The 20,234-nt window shown below is 48.7% G+C and overlaps 1 protein-coding gene across 1 annotated transcript; it reads left to right on the forward strand.

Annotated features, from left to right (window-relative positions):
* The first annotated feature begins 971 nt into the window (after positions 1–971).
* On the forward strand, positions 972–19,848 carry ACTR1A (actin related protein 1A). The gene is made up of 11 exons (XM_028098490.2): positions 972–1,102; positions 11,038–11,102; positions 11,419–11,494; positions 12,252–12,377; positions 13,173–13,297; positions 14,975–15,191; positions 16,150–16,242; positions 16,850–17,024; positions 17,129–17,190; positions 17,782–17,822; positions 17,988–19,848. The coding sequence occupies exons 1-11, from the start codon at positions 1,055–1,057 to the stop codon at positions 18,088–18,090; spliced, it is 1,131 nt and encodes a 376-aa protein (XP_027954291.1). The 5' UTR covers positions 972–1,054; the 3' UTR covers positions 18,091–19,848.
* Positions 19,849–20,234: the final 386 nt, after the last annotated feature.

The raw sequence follows: 20,234 nt of genomic DNA on the forward strand, positions 1-20,234 counted from the left end.
GCCAAGCGCCCCTGGGAGAATTTTTAATTCCTAAGGCACCTGGTTGAGAATTATTTTCCTGTGTACAATAAGGAATTCCAAGAAAAAGGAATAAAAGGAAGTCCTGATTACCAATGCTATTGACTAAAGGGTCCCAGCAACTTGAAGGGGGTAGGGGTTGCATAATCTGGAGAAAAATGCTCTGGGCCCATTTGAAAGTAGTGACACATAACTTCTCTTCACCTCCATTTTCTTATTCATCAGTGTCAATTCTAACTCTCCATGAAAATTAGAGATACTAAAGCAGTTCCTGAAGCTATTAAATGAACGATGTTTTTTTAATGACCAAAAGATCACCTGTACCCGTAGTTCCAAATGTCAGTCTTCAGACCAATGTTAGCCTTTGCAAAGTTTACACTCACCCAGGAAAAAATGCGAAAAGAACCAAAATGTGCTGGTTTTTCTCAAAAAGCAATAAAACTGAAATTGTTTTTTGTTCTGGGAGTATGTCCTCTTTCCCCATGTGTGTGTGGTGGGGGGTAGTATTAAATTCTCCTTTATTAGAGTTTGATGCTGATAAATGCTTATTAATGTCTTACTGACCCAAATAAAAGCATAGCAACCTTACACTATCCAGGGGAAGTAGTGGCACGACTGATTTGGAAAATCTAAACATCCACGAAATACTGGCCAATCCAAACCCAACTACAGACAAGTACTCAAGAAGACTACATACTTCAGCATGCACTGCGAATCCCTTCAAAGGAACTACAGATCCAGGCACGCAATACAGCTATCAATCAGCGTCCCCGTCTAGTCATCTACGGAGACTACAAAGCCCAGGGTACTATGCGTGGAAATGTGAGGCCCTATTCTTAAATTAGGCGGGGCTCCGGAGCTGCCTGGCGCGTTATACTCAGGTGCAAGGCATGCTGGGGGTTGTAGTTCTTTGGAGGCGAGGTCGGGCCGCTCCCTGGATGCCCTGTACCGGCGGCTAGACTGCGCATGCGTGTCACTGGCGTTAGCAGCGGACCCGGCTGGCAGTTCCTTCCTCGGAAGGAGAGATTCTTTTGCCATGGAGTCCTACGATGTGATCGCCAACCAGCCTGTCGTGATCGACAACGTGAGTTGCGTCTTTCCTATCTCTAAACGGATTTATTCTCTCTTCCCCAAAGGGATCGCTTCCCGGGTTTCGGCCTGGGCCACCGGCTCTTTGTCACTGGCCCAGCCTGTCAGGCGGGTTCAGCAGCCGCCGCCTCTGTCCTCCCCTCACCCGTAGTCCGCAGGCAGGGAGGCTGGCCAGCAACCATGGGATGGAGAACTTTGGGAGGGATAAAGGGAAGGGCTGTAGTCCGAGCCGGGTCCTTGGGCCCTTGGCTTGAGGGGCCTTAACCGCTTGTGAGCGCCGGGCGTCCGCCCCCTCCCCAGTTTCCAATAACTCTATTGGCTGTTCTGGCTGTCCATCTTAACCGATGACCCCCGCCTCTGGGCCTTGCCGGATGAGGGCAGCTCTCCGCAGTGATTGGCTTGCGCCCCTGCCATTCTTCCGGGCCGCCATAATGTTTCCTCATGTTTCCTCTCTCTAAGGGGCGGGCGGGTGCGCAAGAGCTGTGGGGATTGGCTTCGGGAACTCAACAGTGGAGCGGCCTGACGGGCTGGGGCCCGCCCTCGTGTAGAGAAGGGCTAAGTTTCCTTCGGTCCCCAGCCGGGCAGGCAGCTTGGAGGTGTATATGGGTGGGGCTCGGGAATCTGGTGCCAGAAATGGCCATAGGATTTCAGTTATTTCTGTGATTATAGATTACAACGTTAATAAAGATCCAGAAGAAAAGAGAGTGACCAAGCAAGCAGGGAGGTACCATCCTCTTCAGAACGCCTAGCAGCTGGGGAAAAAAATTACTAAACATATTTGCCAGGCGCTCAATGGCTGCAGGGGGAGTTTCACGTACATTCGAATTGAGTTCTCACAAAAATTGGGTGGATAGTTAAGGCAGGAAGTTTGATCCCCGTTTTACAAATGGAAAAAAAAAAACCCACGAAGAGGTAAAGTGAGCCCAAGGTCACACGGTAGAGGTGACCTAAAACCAGTTCTTTATCCGCTATTCCTCTTGCTAGTAGTAGCCCACGCAAATGCATCAATAGTGACAAACGAAAAGAATCTAAATAACTGCTCTTATTTGGGGCGGAGGGTGACTGTTGTAAAACAGCTGCATTTCTGTCTTCCACTGAGAGGGCTCACCCGGCCGAGATTGGTTGGGTCCCTCTACTGAGGGAAAACTCAGTTCTATCCGTCCTAAGCTGTCGGATTCATTGTTGATCCAGCCCTTGGGACCTTAGGCATGTTACAAGGTGCCTTCGTTTGCATCATCTCCTTTAAGCGTCAGCTCTGGTAGGTGGATAGGAATTACTGTCCCCTGTTTATGCAGGAACGTGAACCTTAGAGAGGTTAAATAGCAGTTAGTATGCAAGCCACCTGTCTTAGAAGTTGAGGAGCCAAGACTCAAATTGAGGTTGGGTTCCAAGTTTCTCATTTTTTCCGAGGAAAGGTGCTTGTTTGTTGTTAGCTTTCCTTCTCTCCAGAGGTATAGCTTCTGCCTTGAAAAGCAGGAGGGGGAGCTCAATGAGACACCTCATTTTGGGGAGGAATTTTTTTTTTTTTTTGGTCTCCCTCACTGGACTGTTAAATGCTTGGGGGAAAAGATAGCATTCTTTCATTTTTTTATTACTCTCCCCTTCCCACCTTCCTCCACACATATAGCACCTACAGCCTGGCACCACTGTGTGCTCAGTAATTGTTTTTTCATTGTACTGATGGGTGGGTGGATGAGTGACCAAATATCACAGTAACAAAGATGTCTTTAAATAAGGAAAGGACTGAAGTGGGGAGAGACTCCTAGTTAGTTCCTGCAGAGGGCTGAATAGATCTTGTTCTTGATTCGATTTTCAGAGAACACTGTTTCTATCTTCAACCAACTTGTATGTACTTCATCTGCATTTTTCTTAATTTTAAAAAGAAAAAAATAGAAATTAACAGTTTCCTGTTTTCATCAGCAATGCAGAAGCAGCAATCTGTCCATCCCATTAGATCCTTTGATTCTGGAATTTGGGGGCAGGAGTTCCATCTCCAGCCATTTTCTTTAATGTCACTTAAGCTAATGCTTTTTAGTTTCTCCTTTCTCTTTCTCCATAGTGTATTTGAAATGCATCAAAGCAGAGGTGCATTTTCAGTTTTAAGATTTAAAGAATTGATTTATTTTCTCTGGGAAAACATTTCTTTTTTTTAATTTTATTTATTTGAGAGAGAGAGAAAGTGTGAGCGAGAGAGAGCAGGAGCAGGGGGGAGGGGCTGAGGGAGAAGGAGAAGCAGACTCCCCGCTGAACGGGGAGCCCGATGCGGGGCTCAGTCCCAGGACCCTGAGATCATGACCTGAGCTGAAGGCAGACACTTAACTGACTGAGCCACCCAGGCGCCCCTGGGAAAAAGTTTCTTTTATTATGCCAGTAATTCTGCCAAAAGGTGAAGTAGGAGAAATTCTCTCATTAGGATTTACTGAGCACCTGCCACATATTTAGATCTGGGACCTCAGGTAGTTCTTGCTGTTTGACATTTAGAGATTTTGTTTTGTTTCAAAGTGAAGGATGGATAGGAAAAATCATTTGAAATATTTGAGCCCACTTTATGAGAATAATGTGTATCTAGCAGATTTAACTGCTCCATAGCTTAACACATTGCTACAACTTTATTTCTGGGCAAAGGAGAGTGTAATTAAAAGAAAGGAGAGGGGCGCCCAGGTGGCTCAGTCAGGTAAGCTACCTGACTCTTGACTTTGGCTCAGGGCGTGATCGCAGGGTCATGAGATCGAGCCCCCAGTTGGGCTCCTCGCTCAGAGGGGGAGTCTGCTTGAGGGTTCTCTCTCTCTCTCTGTCTGCTCCTCCCCTGTTCACATGCGCGTGCTCTCTCTCTCAAATAAATAAATAATTAATTAAAAAGCGGGGGGCACCTGGGTGGCTCAGTCGTTAAGCATCTGCCTTCGGCTCAGGTCATGATCCCAGGATCCTGAGATCGAACCCCACACCAGGCTCCCTGCTCAGCCGGAAGCCTGCTTCTCCCTCTCCCAGTCCCCCTGCTTGTGTTCCCTCTCTCGCTGTGTCTCTCTCTGTCAAATAAATAAATAAAATCAAGAAAGAAAAGAAGAAAGAAAGAAAGGAAAAGAAAAGAAGAACAAAGAAAGCAGGGAAAAGAGGGAAGAGCCTCATTATCAGTTCACAGCCTTTCCCAGTCTTAAAATAATTGTTGACTACTCCTTTCTTCTTATTCTGGCACCAAACCAATTCATGAGAGTTTAATGAGGAAAATGGAAGGGGAGGTGCACATGCATGCACTCTAATGACAACAATAAAGTGACAGGTACTTTTAAAAACTGAACACAAGTCATTCTTCCTAAAGGTATGTCATAGATAGTAATACAAGAGGAGGGCAGCTCCTAGGCCACATTTTGAGGACTATAACACTTTGATTAGAATACTGTGTTTATTCTGAAGCTCAGATCTTTGCTGAGATCTCAAAGGTTAAGTTCTGTCCTAAAATGGATCAATGTTCTGGTCAGTCTTAAAACTGTCTTCGTGACTATTTGGGCCTAAATGCAGGAATAGTGTCAGATCTTTTCAAGTTCATCAGTAAACTAGGTGAGTTTCACTGGGGGGATCTTAAACTGCTTTAGCCCACCTTTTTTAAAAAACAAGGTATTTAACATACAGGAAATTTCAAAGAAGTATATAACAAGCACCCACATAGCACGTGTCTACCACCCACATTTACTAAATGTGGACATTTGCCATATTTGCTTCAGGATTTTTTTTAATTTATTTTATTTGACAGAGAGAGCACAAGCGGGAGGGAGCTGCAGAAAGAGGGAGAGGGAGAAGCAGGCTCCCAGCTGAGCAGGTGGCCCGATGCGGGGCTCGATCCCAGGACCCTGGGATCATGACCTGAGCCGAAGGCAGACACTTAACCCACTGATCCACCCAGGTGCCCCTGCTTCAGGACTTTTTCTTAGGAAATAAACATTACAGATATAATCGAAGCCTCGTTGTGCTCCCCTCCACCATCCCGTCCCCCTACCCCAGAAGTAACCTCAGAAGCAAACTGTCATCATAAGTTGATGTGCACCTTTCCATGAATGACTTGCAGACATAGATATTTTATAGTGTGTGTGTGTGTGTGTGTGTGTGTGTGTGTAGTATTTGTGTTTTGAATTTTTACTTAAGTGCTATCATCTTATTTGCCAGCTCTTCTTCTTTTTTAGATTTATTTACTTGAGAGAGTGAGCACGAACAGGTGGAGGGGCAGAAGGAGAGGAAGAGGGAAACACAAGCAGACTAACTGTGCTGAGCCCAAAGCCCGACACGGGGCTTGATCTCATGACCTTGAGATCACAACCTGAGGCAAAACCAAGAGTCAGACGCTTAACCGACTGCCCCACCCCGGCACCCCAACTTCTTCTTTTTATTATAGAAAATGTCAAACATAAACAAAAGGAGAGGAATAGTGTAACAAACATCCACATATACATCACCTAGCTGTAACAATTATCAGCTCCTGGCTAATCTTTTTGAACTGCATTCCCACCTACTTCCCTCTCTTATACTGTGGGGTTTTTTTTTAACTTTAAAAAAAATTTTTTTTTTTAAAGATTTATTTGAGAGAGAGCACACGAGCAGGGGGGAGGGCAGAGGGAGAGAGAGAATCTCAAGCAGACTCCACCCTAAGTGTGGAGCCCAACGTGAGGCTCAATCTCACGACCCTGAGATCCTGACCTGAGCCTAAATCAAGAGTGGGATACTTAGCCGACTAGCCCACCCAGGCGCCCCTTTATTTTTTTAAGTGAGCTCTATGCCCAATATGGGGTTTGAACTCACAACCCTGAGATCAAGAGTTGCATGTTCTGAGCCAGCCAGTGACCCTTTCCCATGCTCTTTAAAAAATATAATCAGGGCACCTGGGTGGCTCAGTCGGTTACGCGTCTGCCTTCAGCTCAGGTCATGAACCCGGGGTCCTGGGATGGAGCCCCATGTCTGGCTCCTTGCTCGGGGTGTCTGCTTCTCCCTCTCTCTCTACCCCTTCCCCCAGCTAGTGCTCTCTCTATGGCACACATGCTCTCTCTCTCAAATAAATAAAACTTCAAAAAAACCATAATCAATATACTATTATCAAACCTAAAAAAATTAATAATTCCTTAATATCATCAAATATTCAATGTTCAAATTTCACAAATGGTCTCAATTTTTTTATTATTATTATTATTTTAAAGATTTTATTTATTTATTTGACAGAGAGACAGCGAGAGAGGGAACACAAGCAGGGGGAGTGGGAGAGGGAGAAGCAGGCCTCCCACTGAGCAGGGAGCCCGATGTGGGACTTGATCCCAGGACCCTGAGATCATGACCCGAGCCGAAGGCAGTCGCTTAACCAACTGAGCCACCCAGGCGCCCCTTATTATTTTTTTTACAATTTGTCATCAGCTTTTTTTTTTTTTAAAGATTGTATTTATTTTTGACAGAGTGTACAAGCAGGGGAAGCAGCAGGCAGAGGGAGAGGGAGAAGCAGGCTCCCCACGGAGCAGGGAGCCCGATGTGGGGCTCGATCCCAGGACCCTGGGATCACGACCCGAGCCGAAGGCAGACGCTTAACCGTCTGAGCCACTCAGGCCCCCTTGTCATCAGCTCTTGAGATCTGCTGATTCACTTAAGGTTTTTTTTTTTAAGATTTTATTTATTTATTAATTTTGAGAGAGAGAGCACATGTGAGTGTTAGCGGAGGAGGGTCAGAGGGAGAGAGAGAATCTCAAGCAGACTCCATGCTAAGCTCAGAGCCCGAAGTGGGGCTCAGTCTCACAGCCCTGAGATCAGGACCTGGTCAAAGTCAAGAATTGGATGCTCAACCGACTGAGCCACCCAGGCGCCCCTGATTTACTTCAGTTTAAGAGACATTAGAATTAGCTGAGGAAATGAAGTCAGTATATTTATTTAACCCTGTCACTTGTGATATGATATTCAACCTGTTGGTTGTCCAACTTCAGCAAGAATCCATCCCTAGCTTACTGGAAAGAATGAAAAGGAGGTGATTTACAGAGATAGCTCACTGTTCAATCATGTATATTTTGAGAGCCAAGGATGTGCTTCATACCAAGCTGGGTGCTCTGAGGGTAAGAAAGAAACCAAGTACCATGTGGAAGGGGAAACATCATGAATTAGTTGCTGGGAATGCCTTGAATAGGAGTCTCAAACTCAGTGCTTGCAGAGGCCAAGCAGGAACATAAAAAGGGGGAGGAAGAGAGTAGCCTTAAAGAAGGCATGAGGACTCTGGAAGGTGCACTGAGTATGCCTGACCAAAGGACCAGCTGCTTTTCATTTCCAGCCAGTTGCCCCCATGCAGGAATGCAGGCCCAGTGTTGCCAGATTTTCTGTTGTTTCAAGAGAAACCAGAAAATTGATAAATTGTATATGCAGTCTAATTTTTAACTGTTGGAAGTTAATGTAAAAGTAGTTTGTCATCTGCAGAGGTGGATAATCGTGGTTGCCTAGGACTACTTGCAGGAGAGGGCAGGTAGGATAGAGAGTGCTGATGGGTAGTTTCTGGGATGCTGAGGAAGTTCTAACATTTCACTGTGGTGAGGATTATACCACTCCATGACTATACTAAGAACCATTGAGTTACATACCTTAAGTGGATAAATTATATGGTAGTGAATTTTATTTCCATAAATTTTTTTTTCAGATTTTATTTATTTAGGGGCGCCTGGGTGGCTCAGTCGTTAAGCGTCTGCCTTCGGCTCAGGTCATGATCCCAGGGTCCTGGGATCGGGCCCCGCATCGGGCTCCCTGCTTGGTGGGAAGCCTGCTTCTCCCTCTCCCACTCCCCCTACTTGTGTTCCCTCCCTCGCTGTGTCTCTCTCTGTCAAATAAATAAAATCTTAAAAAAAAAAAAAAGATTTTATTTATTTATTTGACAGAGACACAGTGAGAGAGGGAACACAAGTAGGGGGAGAGGGAGAAGCAGACTTCCCGCCGAGCAGGGAGCCCAATGCGGGGCTTGATCCCAGGACCCTGGGATCATGACCTGAGCCGAAGGCAGACGCTTAACGACTGAGCCACCCAGGTGCCCCTCCATAAAGTTTTTTAAAAAGTATTTTGTGGGCCAAACAAAATATGTCTTGGTGCCAAAATGGGCCACCAGTGTCCTGGAATCTGAGGCTCAACCTCTCAGCATCTTTTTCCCACTTGTAAAATGGGAGACAGCTAGCCTCCTTCCCACCGTGTCAAGAATAAGCAGGGGTACTTAGGCTGAAGGTGCCCAAGCCACGGGCCCATAGTCAGCAGGTACTGGGAGAGCCTGGCTGAGGGATTCACTTTTTACCTGCTTCAGAAAGAGAATGGTCATTGGTGGCTGGCAGCAGACTTGAGTCCTCAGATCTCAAATATTTATTATGAAACTACTTTTTCAAGAAGCCTCTCTACAAGGCACTTATTTATTTGGCATTGCCAGAGTTAATAACAAAGAGAGTGGAAGCTCATTTGCCAGGTACATAGTTCCTAGGTACAAATACTATTAAAGAAATGGACAAGGCCCCTTTATATGGGGTGGGGTTTTAGCAGAATAGAAGCAGCTCAGCTGCCTCCCCCATCCCGCTCACTCTTTACCCAGTTGCTGGCCTGGCAGGCAAGCTCGTGGGACTGCAGAGACAAGCTGGGTCTGGTTCCACCCTGTGCTGCATCATTCCCGATGCTGCACACCTCTGCCTGCGGCTTCTGGCATTCCAGCCGCCTGTTCAGGCTCCATACTTTAGGCTTCATCGACCAATCATTTGAGCTTGGTTTTAATTTTAGGCAGCCAGCATCTATCTGAGTACCTTCAAATGCCGGATACTGCTGATACATAAAGTCTCTGAGCTTGAGAAACTTGGGCTGAAAACGGACAAAAATGGAAACCATAAATTCAGATAGATAGCAGAAGGAAATGCAGACTACCTAGTGGTACAGGTAATGGTGATTTTGTGAAATAATAGGAAGAGGATAATTAATTCCAACAGGGGATTATCGTTCAGGAGGAAGGCAGTGACATTAGAACTGGGTCTTTAGAGCGCCTGGGTGGCTCAGTCAGTTAAGCATCTGCCTTTGGCTCAGGTCATGATCCCAGGGTCCTGGGATTGAGTCCGGTGTCGGCCTGCCTGCTCAGCCGGGAGTCTGCTTCTCCCTCTGCCTTTCCCCCCTGCTCGTGATCTCTCTCTTTCTCTCTCTCTCTCAAATAAATTAAAAGAAGAAGAAGAAGTGGGTCTTTATACTCTCTTGCTGGGAAGGACAGAGAGGAAGAAATGAACCTAACATCTTAATTTACCTTGTTACTCGGACGCTAGTCTGATTTTGCTAGTAAACTCAAAATTAAATATCTAGGAAAATCATCTCTTCAAAATATCTAGAATCTGAAATGCAGGTCTCATCTTTTCTTTTCTTGTTTTCAACCTCTGCCAGCAGGTCCAGTTAGTCTGTTGGCATCACCACACCCAGATGAAGGCAGTGAGCAATTACTGGAAGCTTGAGCCAATAAGTTTCTGGAGTTCTTCTGTGCAGTGCTGTTCTCACTCCCCATGCCTCTGTCCCAGAGCCCTGGGGCTGCAGCCATACTCCCTCCTTCCTAGGCTCTCAGCTCAGTTTACATCTGCACCTTTTCCAGGCTCCTTGCTGTTCTGCCCAGGCCGATGAGTTTGCACATTGTCTCCTGTTTTCTCTCTTTTCTGTTGGCAGAGGTTCCTGCTATCTTAGAAAATGGGCATTCCCTATCCTTTAGCTATTTCCTCCTCCCTCTGTCTTGCCAGAGTCAGGCACCAGGATGGCCTATCTAACCACTGCCCCCCCCAACACACACACACTTCTCCTATAGAAGAGCAGGAATAAGAGACAGAGGAAACCAGGGATGTTGCAGGAAAGCCTTTGGTGCAAAGATAACCTTGGCTATTTAGCATCTCCTGATGTGTTTACTGCTTGCTGTGTGGGTTCTGGAAATATCACTCTCCGCCCCAAGAGAAGTGATCAACAGGCAGCAGGAAAAGGTTTGCCTGTGTTATATGTGCAGCTGCAAACCATGTTGGGGTGGAAGGGTGAGCGTATCGGGTGTGGTGGTAGAAGAGTTAAGAAGGAAGAGAACAGGCTCTATCTGCAGGCAGTATCAAGCCTCGACATCTGTCCTGCACAGAGTTGGCATCTGTGTCTAGAGACACCATTTACTTTGGTTGGGCCCTAGGTGGCACCAGAGATGTTGACAGAGAAGTCAGATTCTCTTCTGGCACCCCACCCAATTTACCAAGGATTGGAGTAGCAGGATTGTAATGTTGGGTCTCTTCTCAGGTGATGCTTTAGAACTTCCCGGCTCTTTACCATCAGGAGACCAGTGAGTAAAAAAAAAAAGCATAGTAAAAATATAAAACAACCACAACCCTCACCCCACAACAGAGCATAGAGGTTTGCCCCTGCAGTATGAACCAGATAACGTGTGTTCCATCAGTCAGCTTCGAGCATGCGGTGTTCACAGTGGTGTCTGTCCTAGAGACCATGGAGGGCAGGGTGAGTTCAGGCCTGAGCTGGGAAAGTAGGTTAACAGTGTCCCATGTGGTTTAACAGAAAGAATCACGTTCTTCCCACCTTGATTATGTTCCTGAACTTGGCTGCTTTGTTGCTTCTAGGTACTTTTCTCCCCTCAGGTTTTCTCTTTTTCTTCCCTTTATTAGTATTATTTTTGATTCTAGAAGTAAAGCATGGTCAGTGTAGAAAAGTCAAAGAATACCAAAAAATCAAGTAATACTTTGAGTGTATAGTGAAAGTTCTCACCATCCCCAGTCCCACTTCCCTCCTGGCAGAATGCGTTTCGTCTACAGACGCTCATACAAAAGGACACGTTGTATACAGATATAAGGTCTCTTTTAAATAAAAGTGAAACCATATTATACATACTGTATGATATATATCTCTTGTTTTTGTCATACTTCTGACTTCTCTTTCTCTCCTCAGGGATCCGGTGTGATTAAAGCTGGTTTTGCTGGTGATCAGATTCCCAAATACTGCTTTCCAAACTAGTAAGTAATTCTGTAGCTTGGGAGACTTGTCAGCTTTGTTATGGGGTCAGCCCTCCACCTTTTACAGAGAAGGATCTCTGATTTGGGTCAGAAATATGAAATATACAAATAACTTAAAATAATACATGTTCATTGTAGAAATTGCAGGCAATGCAGAAAAGTAGAAGAAAATCAAAACAGTAACCTCACTCCTCAGAGATAATCACAGTAGAACTGAGTCTATTTCTATTTCTTCCCTCTAAGCATGCACGTCTGTACATCCTTCTGTGTTCTATCGTGAAATGAAAAGTGATGGTCCTCCCTCTCTCTTTCGTAGTGTGGGCAGACCCAAACACGTTCGTGTCATGGCCGGAGCCCTTGAAGGTGACATCTTCATTGGCCCCAAAGCCGAGGTAATTCCCAGTCCTACTGAAGAAGCCTCAAGCCAGCAGAGGATCTTCATCATTCCCCGCATGGACAGTGTCCCGGCAGTGGGACAGCCATGAGTAAAAGGAACAGTTTCCTCTTAAAATATCCCCTTTGGCTCCCTCATCCTAGGTTTAGTTGGTTCACTTCTCCCAGGAGCAGCCTCTGGTTTTAGAGAGGAAATATCTGGAACCCCACTTTGAGAAACAGAGACCAGTCTAGAAAACAGGGCTTTTGCTTTCCTTCTGTATCCTGTCACTACCTTGCCATTGATCAAATTGGCTAGCTTGGTTATTTTTTTGGCAAAAGGGATTCAGGGGGAGATCCTGGCTGGGATACCCTGGGGATGAATTCATTAGCACCGCTTGGAGGAGCCCTGGGGCAGCTTCCAGAAGTGGACCAACAGAATCACTGTTGCCAACCTCGGCTTGCAAGCACTGAGGCCCAGAGGTGGGAGCCCGGGAGATTTGTGTCCTGGGATCAGGCTATGAGGAGGGTGCCTCCCGTCACTTCCTGTAAGGGCACTGAGGGCCCATGGAAATGCAGAAGCCTCCGCTCTGCTGGCTGATCGGGCAGTGAGAACAGTTTGCAGCATACAGTTTAGAGACGTGGCAAACAGGGGCCTACCTTTAGCCCTGGGTGAGGATGGTGTGGTGGGCACTCCTAGTCCTGGAGGAGCGGGGACCCCTGTGCTTCCTGGCTGAGAGGCTAGCTGCTGCTGTAAGTCCTGCTCTCTGCCCCCAGGAACACCGAGGCCTGCTCTCCATCCGCTACCCCATGGAGCATGGCATTGTCAAGGACTGGAACGACATGGAGCGCATCTGGCAGTATGTCTATTCCAAGGACCAGCTGCAGACTTTCTCAGAGGAGGTGAGGGTCCCGTGAGCAGGGTGTGCAGAGCTGTGCAGAGCCACCGCCCCAGAGATGAGGAGGAGCAGAATGATCACTGCCGGGAGCATTTGAATCTTACTGGGGTGCCAGGCCACGTGCTCTTCCGACAGGTCTGCCCTTAATCTGCATACCAGTCCTAGGACCAACAGAGAGTATTATTTCCATTTTACAAACAAGGGAACAGAAAGAAGTTCAGGGAAGCCAAGTAGCCTTTCTAAGATCGCCTAGGGAATAAAGTGGGAGAGCTGACACTCAAACCCATGTCTTTCATACTTCAGAGCTTATACTCTTAACTTTTAAGGAAGTAACTCTCAGAGCACAAAAACAAGGGAAGGTGAATACTAGACATATCAGAATTTCCAGAGGAGGGATATGTTCTGTTTTTCAAAAATACCTTCAGTATTTAAATTTAAATTTTGAAAAAAAAATTTAAACGATTGTTTTTAACATAAGAATTCCAAATTTAGAGTTTAGTAAAATCTGGACAATTAGAGATATAGAGTAAATACAGGGGCCTATGTAAGAATCTTGGAGGACAAGGTAGGAGGAAGGGGGCAGAGGCCAGGACAGAATGAGACTTGTAAAGGGGCCATAAATTTGGAGGTTTGACCGACTGGCTTGTGCAGGGGTCGATGGCAGGCCCAGCTTGCCTGTTTTTGGAGAGAGGCTCACAAAGGTCCCCTCAGCGCTCTAGCCCAGCACACAGGGGCTTCTGTGCTGCTGAGGGGTCTAGATCTCGCCTTGCCCTGATGACCCCCTGGCATCTTTCACCAGCATCCTGTGCTCCTGACGGAGGCGCCTTTAAACCCGCGGAAAAACCGTGAACGAGCAGCTGAAGTTTTTTTCGAGACCTTCAACGTGCCAGCCCTTTTCATCTCCATGCAAGCTGTGCTCAGCCTGTAAGTAGCTGCCTGGCCCCTTGAGGGCAGGATGGAGGTGCCTGTTCTGTGGATGCGAAAAGGGAGTATTGAGACCATGTCCCATTCTCACTTCTCTTGTTCTTTGTCTTGGCGGCTGGGCACCCAGGGTTCTCCGCTCTGCCTGCTGGGAAGGCCACACACTGCTACAGTTCTTCCTAAAGGCCCCTGTAACATGTTCAGATGTTTATCCAGTGCCTGCTGTGCAGACATTATGCCAGGCTGGTGATAGAGTTGTGATGGAAACACCACAACATGGTCCCTGTTCTCACAGCCCTATCATTCATCCCTGTCATGCTCCCAGCCTGCCTCATCCCAGGGTTAGGTCTAGGGCCAAGATTCTACACTGGTGACCTGCAGGCAGAATGTGTTTGACCCCATTAAAAAATTGTGAGCTGGCATTTTAAGTAGATTTCCAGGGCGCCTGGCTGGCTCAGCTGGTAGAACATGTGACCTTTGATCTCAGGATCGTAAGTTCAAGCCCCACATGAGGCATGGAACCGACTTAAAAAAAAAAAAAAATTGGGACATTTTCTATCAAAATCCAAACTTCTCGCTTTTCTGAAAAAACAGGGATGACCTGGCAGTGCTAGCCATGCATTCCTTTTTTTTTTTTTTTTAAAGATTTTATTTATTTGACAGAGAGAGACACGAGACACAGCGAGAGAGGGAACACAAGCAGGGGGAGTGGGAGAGGGAGACGCAGGCTTCCCGCGGAGCAGGGAGCCCGATGCGGGGCTCGATCCCAGGACCCTGAGATCATGACCTGAGCTGAAGGCAGACGCTTAACGACTGAGCCACCCAGGCGCCCCCCCCTTTTTTTTTTAAAGATTTTATTTATTTGACAGAGAGAGATAGTGAGAGCAGGAACACAAGCAGGGGGAGTGGGAGAGGGAGAAGCAGGCTTCCCGTGGAGCAGGGAGCCCGATGTGGGACTCGATCCCAGGAACCTGGGATCATGACCTGAGCCGAAGACAGACGCTTAACGACTGAGCCACCCAGGCGCCCAGTGCTAAGCATGCATTCCTATAGATGGGACAAAAATCAGCTGTAGCCAAAGTCGCCGCTGCCATTTCCGGTAGAGTTTGCAAGCCTCACTCTGCTATAGCCCATTCTCCTCCCTGTTGTCCTCCCAGCACGAGCTTCATCACACATCATGGGTTTTTCCCCGTCGTATCACAGAAATACGTCTATACCCTTGTCTTTACCAAAAGCTAGAGAAAAACAACAACAACAACCGAGGATCTAGGAGGCCATGTGGGGAAAAAGCGAGTTTTTTGTGGAAGTGAAAATATTATTTTCCTTTACTCATTTACCTTTCCTGCATGGCCCCTGTAGGCATTTGAGTTCTTTCCTCTTGTCCAGAAAGTAAAAACTGCCCCATAGGCTGGGTTCCTGAAGCAGTCAAAGGCAGGCCATCCCCGGAGATTGGAAGGCCTGCTCTTCTGGAGTGGGGGAGGCGCTCTGGGAGGCTCAGCTCCTTTCCAGGTTTTTCAGGCTTGCTTACGCTCGGGCTTCCTCAGTACTGCGTAGTCTAAAGTTCCTAGAGAAAGGCAGTCCTCAGCGTTAGTTTAGCTGACTTTGAACTCTAAAAAAAGTGAGTTTCTTCCCCGAGTGAGGAGGCGGGCGTTAGTGACACGTTTGCTCCCTGTGCTTCAGTTATGCCACAGGCAGGACCACAGGCGTGGTGCTGGATTCTGGGGATGGTGTCACGCATGCCGTGCCCATTTATGAGGGCTTTGCCATGCCCCACTCAATCATGCGCATCGACATCGCTGGCCGAGATGTGTCTCGCTTCCTTCGCCTCTACCTGCGGAAGGAGGGCTATGATTTCCACTCATCATCTGAGTTTGAGATTGTCAAGGCCATAAAAGAAGTGAGTGCTGCCCCCATGCGCCCAGGGATGGGATGGGGAATGGGAACGGGGCAGCCAGGACCTCTGTGACCTAGAATGAAGAGAGGCGAAGCTCCAGTCCTGGGAGGGCGGTCCTATGGTCAGGCTCTTTTCTTCCTAGCCAGGCCTCCTGGCTGCCATGTGATCCCAGCTGGGCCCCCTCACACTGATAGTCACTGTCCCCAAGTGCTGCCATCTTGTGGGGGAAAGGGAGCTGCTGCTATTTCTTAAGCTGGGTGAAGGTTATACCGGTGTTCATTGTGTTTTTATAACTTATGTACAAATTACATATGTTCTTTTACATCCTTGAAGAAGTTAGAATACAGTTTTCTTTTTTTTTTTTTTGAAAAATCTTTTTTTTTTAAGATTTTTATTTATTTATTGAGAGAGAGAGAATGGTAGAGAGAGAGCATGAGAGGGAAGAAGGTCAGAGGGAGAGGCAGGCTCCCTGCTGAGCAGGGAGCCTGATGCGGGACTCGATCCTGGGGCTCCAGGATCATGACCTGAGCCGAAGGCAGTCGCTTAAACAACTGAGCCACCCAAGCGCCCATAGAATACAGTTTTCTTTTAAGTAAACTAGATCCTCCTGCCACCCATGCCTCTAGGGCAACCTGAGTTGGGTAGATGGGACCCAGAACCATGAGTAGTAGAAAGAAAAAAGAAGCCCAAGTCTGGACTAAAATTAGATTGTGGTCTCAGACCCACCTCCAGAGAGCCAGTTTCCACGCCTGCCCACAAGGAAGATGGAAGAGGTAGGAACTCGAATCCTAAGTGCCACCCAGTGGAGGCCGACAGAGGCCACCCTGCTATGCTCCAAGGCAGGAGCTCTTTGGCCCTTCAGGGCAGTCACTGTGGATGGGCAGATGTCTGCAGCAGCACTGGGACTTTGACCAGGTAGGCCTAGGTTTCCTGCCTGCCTGACTCCTGCTCGGTTCTGCAGAGAGCCTGCTACCTGTCCATAAACCCACAGAAGGATGAGACTCTAGAGACAGAGAAGGCTCAGTACTACCTGCCCGACGGCAGCACCATTGAGGTAGGTCTGGATCTCCCTTCAGTCCCCCCAGAAGCTCTGGGCCCCAACAATTCCCCAGGGGGAGGCTGGAGTCATATGCATCAGCCCTTTCACATCCTCTCCCGGGAGCCCTGGAGCTCTCGAACAGCATCGTCTCCTGCAGAGCGAGGCATCAGGGACTTTGATTCTCCTGTGTGGAGGAGAGGAGGCACCAGAGGTCAGGATGGGGTTTGGAAGAGGGTGGTTAGTGCTCTTTGTAATCACTTGGGCACAGTATAGGGTGAGCTGCCTCTTCCTGGACCTGCATTAATAGGAAGAAATTTCCATGAATGAATAAACCCACGTATTAATGCCAAAGGTCTCTCGGCTGGAAAGTGCCAGAGCTAGGAATAAACATAAGAGCTTCCTCTAATTTCCCGAGAGCTCTCTTTGTCCCTTTTTCTTTCCTGATTATTCCCAAGAGCCTTGTCTTGGTGTTTTGAGGCCCTTGACATACCAGGTCTTCCCTGAGCCTGGCCTTCCTAGCCACCTGGTCACTAACAGATGGGCAGAGGGGCCTCTTCCATTCTCACTCCCAAAGGGACCTCAGCCCTGGGCCCAGCCTCTGAGTTTGCCCTCCACCCTGCAGATTGGTCCTTCCCGATTCCGGGCACCTGAGTTGCTGTTCAGGCCAGACCTGATCGGAGAGGAGAGTGAGGGCATCCACGAGGTGCTGGTGTTTGCCATCCAGAAGTCAGATATGGACCTGCGGCGCACGCTTTTCTCGAACATTGTCCTCTCAGGAGGCTCCACCCTGTTCAAAGGTTGGTCTTTGCTCTCAGGACCCATTGCCAAGGAAGTGTCCAGATCTGGCTGGGCCCAGATGCCCAGAGGATTGACTTGAGATTCTCCTTTCCTGCCCATTCAGGCTTCGGTGACAGGCTACTGAGTGAAGTGAAGAAACTGGCTCCAAAAGACGTGAAGATCAGGGTAGGAGCATGGTGGGGGCAGGGCTGGGGCTGCATGGAACCAGGCCTCCCCTCTGAGGCTAGGAAGCTCCCAGCTCCCACACTGACCTTGAGGTCTGCCAGAGGGGAGAACCCATTTTCCTTCTCCCTCCCAACAAAAGGGGGCAGTTCTGATACCCTGATGGGGCAGGCTGCTAGGCTGAGGGCCCCGCGTGAGGTCTTTCAGAGAAACCGTCACGTTGACAGATTGACTCCTGGTGCTCCCTTGTGACACAGTCCAACATCTTAGTGCTTGCCGAGGGGAGCTAAGTGAAGGAGTGTGATTCTTGCCACAGAGTCTTCTTCCTGTTGGCCTCCAAGAGCTGAATCTTGTCCACTGACAGCTCCAGCTTCCCTGACAGCTGTAGATACTTAGGGCTGCTGGAACTCTCCTCCAGATGAATGTCAGGCTGGCCACAGTACCCCCCAGAGAGGCCACGGGGTCCAGCAGGGACACTGCGTGAAATGCATCCACTACCTTGGGCATTGGAATTGGCCGTAAAGATGAGCGTTGGCCGGGAAAGGGACAAGGAGGGTGAAAGTCTCAGAGTCCTCTTCCCACCCACCCTTTCAGATATCCGCACCTCAGGAGAGGCTGTATTCCACGTGGATTGGGTGAGTAGTTCTCCTGGGAGTAAGAGCGGAACAGGAACTGAGGGCATCGTTACCCCTCACCACCCCATCCCTTTAAAGCAAAGCCTTGTCTGCTTTGGCCCCACGGGGACACTAATACCTGCTTTCTCCCTCTCACAACGTTCCTCGGGATTCCCTCCACTCCAGGGGCTCCATCCTCGCCTCCCTGGACACCTTTAAGAAGATGTGGGTCTCCAAGAAGGAATATGAGGAAGACGGTGCCCGATCTATCCACAGGAAAACCTTCTAATGTTGGGACATCATCTTCACCTCTCTCTGAAGTTAACTCCACTTTAAAACTCGCTTTCTTGAGTCGGAGTGTTTGCGAGGAACTGCGTGTGTGTGTGTGTGTGTGTGTACACGAATGTGTGCACATATGCGAGAGCCATGTGGCCCAGGGGTGTGTGTGTGTGTGTGTGTGTGTGTGTGTGTGTGTACACGAATGTGTGCGCATATGCGAGAGCCGTGTGGCCCAGGGATCCCAGGGCCCAGAAAGAACGATGAACTACCCATGATGGCAACGGCCTGAGGCCTAGGGTTGACCACTAACTGGCCCCTGACAGAAAAGAGTGCTGGCAGAGAACTCCACTCCTTCGTCAGCTGGGCCTTTGTCTGGCTGTGTGGGACTATGTTTACTACCATAGGGAGACAGAGAAGGTAAATCCCGGGAGACCTTGCTGCTGCCCACCCTAGGCCCCGTCCCACCCCCAGGGTGCCCTGAGGCCCACTGCCTCCCTTGCTCGTCCTTCTGCTCTCGATGCCAGTTGATCATAGACTGAGAACTGGGGCCGAAGTTGAGTTCTGTCTGGTTTTGTTGCAATTTGGGTTTGGGAGGCTGGGAAAGCACTCCAGGAGCTAATACTGAGACTTTAGGTCAGGAGACAGCAGGGGGCCCTCAACCTCACCTGGGGACCAGGACCACACTGGGCATTTGAAGAGGCAGGAGTAGTGCTATACTTCTGATTGGTGGCAGAGTGAATGCTCCAACCCCCAGCCCCTGTCCAGGGGGTCTCGGGAGAGTTTCAGGAGCCTATTGGCCCCAGGCCCTGTTACTTGCTTTTCATCCATCCTTGGGCAATGCCATCTTCAAACAGTTTTATTTATTGACGTGTTTGTTCAGTATGGGACTGGAGAGGGAGCCCATAGCCTCCTGCCCACCAGTCACCCTGTTCACACTAATGTTTACAGCACCTCAGTTTAGCATAGCGTCCAGGGCCCCGCCACCCCCTGCTAATAGTGAACTAACAGTATCCACAGGCCTCAGGCCTATTTAGGATCAGAGGCTACATTCAAAGTCACTACCACCAGCCTCTTTCTTTCTTCCTCTTCCATTTGCTCACTGCCCTGGAATCAACAGGCTGGTTGCCAGTTGGATTTTTTGAAAAAGGAGGTAGAATCACTCTTTGGCAGAGGCCTCCAGCAAAGAAGGGGTATAGGGGATCCAGCGCCCTTAGGACTGGAGAAAGAGCCACCATTAACCAGGTTGCCTTTTCCCACTCTAGCTGCCCCATGGGGGGCTAGGTTGTAGAGGTGACAAGGCCCCAACTGGGCTGATTTGTGCCATTCTTAACTTTGGACTTGTCTGGTAAAGGAGGGAGGGGGCCAGACCAGAGTGCCAGGAGCTGACAGGCTCATCTCCCCTGATGCAGAAGGGCCAGGTCCCTACCCTGGACTGGGCTGGCCTTGCAGTGTCCAAAGGCTCTTTAACCCAGATGGTGCAAAGCTGGGGCTAGCGGATCTTCACCGGCACCCTCACCTGTGACACCAAGACCCGCCCCAATCCCAGATTCCAGGCAGCATTCTCCCCCATGCCGTCCAACGACCAAAGGCCCTGCCAGGTATGGGCCACAGCAGCAGGTGTGTGTGAAAGCGATGTGGCGACCCACGGACTGCAGTGTGCTTAACCAGCTCACCTCCCTTCTCCTAGCCCAAGCCTGTCCCTTGCACAAACCACGTTGCCTGGTGGGGCCCAGTGTACTTAAATAAAGTCGTTCCAATAGATGCATCAGCTGGGCCTCTTTCTCTGGTGCTGGGTGGGAAGAGAGTTGCTGCGGTCCCTGAATCTGAGGCGGTGATTGGGCCTTGTCTGTCCTCTAGAGGGCACTCTTGTACCAGCCAGACTTAGCCAGCCCTTTGCCCGGGTCCCAGCCTGTCAAGTGGATACAGAGAAGATGGGTGTCCATGCCAAAGCCCCACTTCAGGAACTGAGGGTCCCAGCCCTGCACATACACTAAAACCTATGACTGAAACTACCTCTAATGAGGGGAGCACCTCTTGACATCCCTGAAGTCAAAACTTCCATGTGGATAAGAAGCTTTGGAGCTTAAAATGTAGTTCCTGGGGCCCACACTCAGATATTCTGACTAATCAGTTCTTCATTTTAAACCTGTATAC

This window comes from Eumetopias jubatus, unplaced genomic scaffold (assembly GCF_037043125.1).
Source record: "Eumetopias jubatus isolate StellerSeaLion01/CBP00866 unplaced genomic scaffold, mEumJub1_p1.0 scaffold_17, whole genome shotgun sequence".
Taxonomy (NCBI): domain Eukaryota; kingdom Metazoa; phylum Chordata; class Mammalia; order Carnivora; family Otariidae; genus Eumetopias; species Eumetopias jubatus.